Genomic DNA, 6,000 nt, shown 5'->3' with positions numbered 1-6,000 from the left:
GGAAGAGAGAGAGGAAAAAAGGACAGGAAAGAAAGGAAGAAAGAAAAGAAAAGAGAAAAGAAAAGGGAAGGAAAAGAAAAGGAAGAAAGAATTCAAAGGTTGAGAAAAATGTGGGCACTGCTGCTCAAGAAGAAAAAAATCATCAGGAGAGAAACTAAGACCCACATTTAATACAGTGTTAACATTCACAAATGGTTGCAAAGTTCTAGGGCAGTGGTTCTCAAGCTTTAATGAATCAGATTACTGCAGGGCTTGTTGAAATTCCAAACTGAAGACTCTGCAAACCGTAAAATTCAGTCCTGAGGACCCCACCCAGATGCTGCTGATGAGGATGTGGGGCCCACAATGGAAGGATCACTGTCCTAAGGGATCTCTTTCCAAAGCATTACCACTCAGAGACAATAGGCTCATATCCAGTTACACACTAGGCAACTGTGGAATAATTTGTTTAGTTCAAGGGTTTGAGCAGGAACTAACTCATCTGACCAAAAAGAAACAAATATTGGACTCAATCCTTATAATTAAATAACAATGACATGAATCCTAGCTCAGATAGGGGAAGTCTACACTTAATACAAATGTGCATTGGGTAACAATGAACTCAACCTAATATGGTATGTTCAATGAAAAATGTCTAAGGAGATAAAAAGATTAAGATCTTAAACTAAAATGTAAAAAAAGAGCCTCATTAGAAGCATATTTTCATTTCAATATTAAAAATAAAGTTTTCAAAATATAATCACTATACTTACTTGGTATATGCTTACCTGTTTTGAAATTAAAGTAGAATCTCTTTCTTTTGAATGTACAGATATATTACAATCATTGATAAAATTAAGTGCTTCTTCTAATTCCATCAGCAGTCTTTCATAAAGCCCACTTCTGTCAGTAAATGGTCCACAATCCACCACAATCTCACATGGCTGAGAAGTATACCTTTAACATAAGAAATAAAAGGTATCAATACTGCAGTAGTGAGAATGCAACTTAAATAAGTTTTTCAAAAAGCAAAAAAAGGGGGAATAGATACAAAAAAAAAAAAAACCCAGAATGTTGGCACTGGGGTGAGATTTCAGGTGTGTTTAATTATTATTTTTCTATATTACTGTATTTCTCAACAGTAAATAATATATTTTATAAACCAGTCAAGTATTGTTTAAAAGATGTTTTCAAAAGGCAAGGGGAGAAGAGGGGAAAGAAAAGAATACAAATGAGCATCCACTGCATTCCGAAGCATTATGCTGGGAATTTACATACCTTCTGACTTAATCCACACACAGTGAGGATGATGAAGGAAATGAAGGTTCAAAGACATTACATGATTCTGTCTAAACAAAACTCAGGACTGCCTTCCTCTGAGGGCTCTTTCAGCCAAATCCTACTGCCTCCCTGAACACCTTTTGCTTCATTTCTAAAAGACTCACTACAGCATTATGCTCCATTTATATGCCTAACTCCAAAAAGAAGCTTCGTAGTTTCAGTTTGTATATCTAATCAATATAAAAGGCAGGCTCACAACATGCCTTCCTAAAGTGGTACTCACGTTTATCTGCACAGGTTGAGTGCCCTTATCTGAAAGGCTTGGGACCTGAACTGTTTTGGATTTCCAATATTTTTCAGATTTTGGAATATCTGCATATAAATAATGAAGTATCTTGAGGATGGGACCCAAGTCTAAACACGAAATTCATTTATGTTTCATATACACCTTATAGCTTGAAGGTAATTTTATACATTATTTTAAAATAATATTGTGAATGAAACAGGTTTTGGCCGCATTTTGGCTTCAATTCATCACAAGGTCAGATATGAAATGTTCCACTTGTGGCATCACGTCAGCACTCAAAAGGTTTCAGATTTCAGAGCATTCTGAATTTCACGTTTTCAGATTAGGGATGCTCAAGCTGTACTATGTTTGCCTGTTAGGTCTCAAGGAATGACTACATGGGGCTGATATTCAAATAAATTTGCCAACAGATTTCATTATTATTACAGTTTGCTTTCTTTTGTTTTTTAGGTTTAGACTTCCATCTTTTGCCCCCTTAGGCATCTGCCAGAATGAGGAACACAGGTGTTCAAAATACTCATGAAACTCAATCACTTCTCAGAGGCGGAAAGAAGAATGACAAGACAGATCACGGGGAGTTGTATCATTCAATTTATCGATTTCCATATCTGTGTGAAATTTTTAGTATTTGCAAATATCGTTTTTATTTTTAACGTATTTTTAAATCCTCATAAGGAAAACTCCCCCAAATTTCATTCATTTCTAGTATCATTCCTTGGGTCTTTCACAAAAAACGACAACCAGAATGGCACATAATGCCCTAAAAGCACGTACGATAATTGTAATAAGAAAAATAAATCTAGCACAGACATATATACTATAGTTCTTATTTACCCAAAACAGAATTTATACTCAACCAAAGAGTCATTATTTGGAGAATTAAGTAATGCTTATCAATAGATTACTTATCAGTTTTACTTAAATGCCCTACTACTTCTACTTCTCAGAAAAACTTTAGGCAATACAAGTGAAGCACTCTAACTCAGGCAGACAAAAGCACAAGCACAGCCTTCTACTTCTCCATCAGTGTTGGCTCAAGGAAGTCAGACACAGCCCGTTCTAGAGGTCACAAGATTTGCATTTCATATGGCATTTGGATACCTAAGTTTGATGGGATTCCAAATGTTACTTTTCCTTCTCACTCTCCAAAGAAAACTTTCCTTAAATACTTACTAAATGCCAGGCACACTGCAAGATTTTTCTATGTGTTAATGGAATTGATCATCAAAGAATCCCATGAAACCACTGTCAATGCCATTTTACAAGTTCAAGGAAATAAGTGACTCACTCAAGGTCACACAGCTTACAATTAGCGGAGCTAGTATTCAAACCCACGTCTGACTCAACTCCACAACTTGAGAAATCAGTCTTCTCTATTTATTGTAACTGTCCTGAGAACTACCACTAGGTAATCTTTAGCCTTATTTAAGACTGCATCTAGTAAGAACGGAAGGCCATTTTGACATAAATCGAATTCATTACATTTGAAAAGCCATTTTCCTAATTTGTAAAGGCTCCTTTCCACCCACTTCAGTTATGAAGGTTGTGTGAGTGTGTGTGTGCGCGCACGCTTTTCAATGAAACTCAAAATAGTAAAACCCCCTCAAAAAGAGTCAAACCTAGAAAAACAAACAGCAACTTTCTCTGTAATCCACAACCCATTTTGAAAACAATGGGGTATTTCCAAATGTTTTAAAGTATATTGCTGAATTATCTAAATAAATTAATGTTCTTTGAAAGCATCATTGTAAGACATTTAGGACAGAACAACAAAGCACACGTATTGACAGAAAAAAATACAAATTTACTGTCAAAGTTCCCAGTCCTTGGCAACATCAGCAAATAAGAAGAGCTGACGCATAATCTCTTAATGCAGAAATGCCTGTCTGCTACTCTCTGTGGAAACAAGGTTAGATTCTTGAACTCACAGGCAACAGTACTTATAGAGAATTCTTACTCTTGCCCATTCCTTTTTACTGCCATTTGTTCACTTAAATAGGTACTATCTGCAAGGTACTACAAAAAAACACCAAAGACTTAATATTTTTTCAACTAATCTCATTAAAGCCGAGTCAACTGGAAGTGCATACCTGTCTAAGACCACCAGGTCCGTTGCAGTTTCAGCATTACTCTTAAGAATTTTCTCTAGTTTCTGAATCTTTTCTTCCAACTCCTCTGGATCACATTTCCCATTTAAAATGGAAGCAGTTAGTCCCAAAATGCGAGGACATGATGGACAATTTTCACAGAGCTAATGTAATAAAATATACTGACAGTAAAGACTTCATTTTGCAAGGCCATAACAAGAGAGACATCACCATATTAAAACATATCAAAATCACTAACAAATACTAAAAAAGAATTTGTTTGGTGGAAATGCCACTATACCAAGAACAACATAAAATTACTCACAGTATTACTGTAGTTTGTTTAAAAGATCTGTTTTTCAAAAAGGCTCAATTAGATATACTATGAAAATCATATAGAATTTACTATTATGATGTTAAAGTTTATTTCAGATTTAAATGAACATTAATTTAATATTCATTCATTCATACACTGGAGCCAAACTCCCAATATTGATAATATTATTGCTTTTGAAATCAAAAAAAAAAATCTGCATATAATAAAGAGTTTACCAAGAATTACTAAGACTTAGGTCTAAAACTTACCTTCATAATTTCTCGATAGGGGTGGTCTAGGATTGCAAGATGACACTCATCAAACACCAAAAGGTTAATGTCTGACAGTGATAAGTAACCATTTTTCAAAACATTCAAGGCAACATAGCAAGTCATAATAAGAACCTAAAATAAAATCAACATCAATAAACAAACATGGCATTCAATGCCTGGATGTACTTACATAAAATCAGATCATAAAGCCATTGTATCATAGGTGAGAATTAAGGAATTCATTAGTCAAAATTAAAACTAATATACTAAATATATATAATTATTTACATCAGTACTAAGAAGGAAATCAGGAAAACATGGGAAAAGAGTAGAGAAAAAATATCTTGATAATGGAAAGCTTGTCTTGATGACAAATCCAAATTTACTTCAGGTTCTTAGATCCCCACAGCCATATTATGACTGATGAGATATGTCAATTAGGCAAATCACAAAACAATTCACACTTTTTATTTTTTTTCTGTTGAACTGACAAGGTTTTCTGGAAGAAAACCCAGACTAAATGTTATTTTTGTAGCCTATCATTATGTGGATATTTAAGTGCTTTATTAACGAGGACTTATCCCAATATGTGAAGCACACTACTAGGCTGGGCTGTTTCAGTTCAGTGAGGAAGTGCCTCTTAACCACTGTGTATCCCCCAATGACTAACACACCAAAAGCCCCAGTACATGCCGGCTACATGGAAACGTGTAAGTTAGAGGAGCCTCCAGCACACGCTGGCTATGCGCAAACATTCAGTTAGAGGAGGTTTCTGTCAAAGACCTAAACACCTCAAGCAAGAAATTTCTCCAGTTTTAAGACATTTAACTCGAGTAAATTTTTTGAAAGCGCATTATCAGCAAGTTGGAAATAGGTCACAGGAATTTGTGTTTTTCAAGCAAGCAGATCATACTGAAAGCTATTTCTTTTCTACAAAGTTAAGAGCAATAAAAATTAGTAATTTATTAGGTTTTTTCTTGTTTTTTTTTTTTGGGGGGGGGGACAGAGTCTCACTGTCACCTGGGCTGGAGTGCATGGCATGATCTCAGCTCACTGCAAACTCCACCTTCCAGGTTCAAGCAATCCTCCTGTCTCAGCCTCCTGAGCAGCTGGGACTACAGGTGCACACCACCACGCCCAGCTAATTTTTGTATTTTTAGTAGAGACAGGGTTTCACTATATTGCTCAGGCTCGTCTTGAACTCCTCACCTCTGGTGATCCACCCACCTCAGCCTCCCAAAGTACTGGGATTACAGGTGGCAGCCACCGTGTCCAGCCTTTATTTGGTTTTAAGGTAAGACTTAAAGTAAGATAGAGTATATCAGGACTAGTTTCTAGGCTGATTAAGTACAGGAAATTAGTTTTCAAACCTAAATTAGACAACCAAGACTACAGATAATCTTACAAACCAAGTCAAGAACTTGTAGGGATTTATAAAGTGAAATTTCTCTACAAGTCTTACCTGGTGCTTAGTAAACTCTTGGTTCCATCTCTCTTTTGTCCAAGATGCATTTACTTCTAGGTTTGAGTATTCCCCAACCTTGAGATCTGAATGAGTTCTGACAGCTGACACTTGTTGAGCAACCTGGTTTGCTAATTACAAATATAATACTCCATGTAAATACGAGAAATCTTGCCTACTTGGCTCTCTGGATTACTAATGATTAACAGTCTACAGAAATCCTTATTATTATATTAGACCTAACCAACAATGTTTTTGATAGCCTCTTTAAAACCACAATTCCAAGGTTATCATCC

General features: G+C 35.6%; 1 protein-coding gene across 2 annotated transcripts in view; it reads right to left on the bottom strand.

The window, feature by feature from the left end:
- Positions 1-6,000, bottom strand: part of DICER1 (dicer 1, ribonuclease type III) — a 72,223-nt gene that overhangs the window by 39,410 nt on the left and 26,813 nt on the right. For both annotated transcript variants that reach the window (XM_011951518.1, XM_011951519.1), the window contains 4 exons: positions 5,705-5,835; positions 4,240-4,374; positions 3,658-3,818; positions 768-936 (listed from right to left, as the gene is read on the bottom strand). In XM_011951518.1, coding sequence (XP_011806908.1) covers positions 768-936; positions 3,658-3,818; positions 4,240-4,374; positions 5,705-5,835 — 596 coding nt within the window. The remainder of the gene's footprint in view (positions 1-767; positions 937-3,657; positions 3,819-4,239; positions 4,375-5,704; positions 5,836-6,000) is intronic.

The sequence above is a fragment of the Colobus angolensis genome, unplaced genomic scaffold (assembly GCF_000951035.1).
Source record: "Colobus angolensis palliatus isolate OR3802 unplaced genomic scaffold, Cang.pa_1.0 Scaffold32, whole genome shotgun sequence".
In the NCBI taxonomy this organism is placed as follows: domain Eukaryota; kingdom Metazoa; phylum Chordata; class Mammalia; order Primates; family Cercopithecidae; genus Colobus; species Colobus angolensis.
This window is presented reverse-complemented; position numbering and strand designations above follow the sequence as displayed.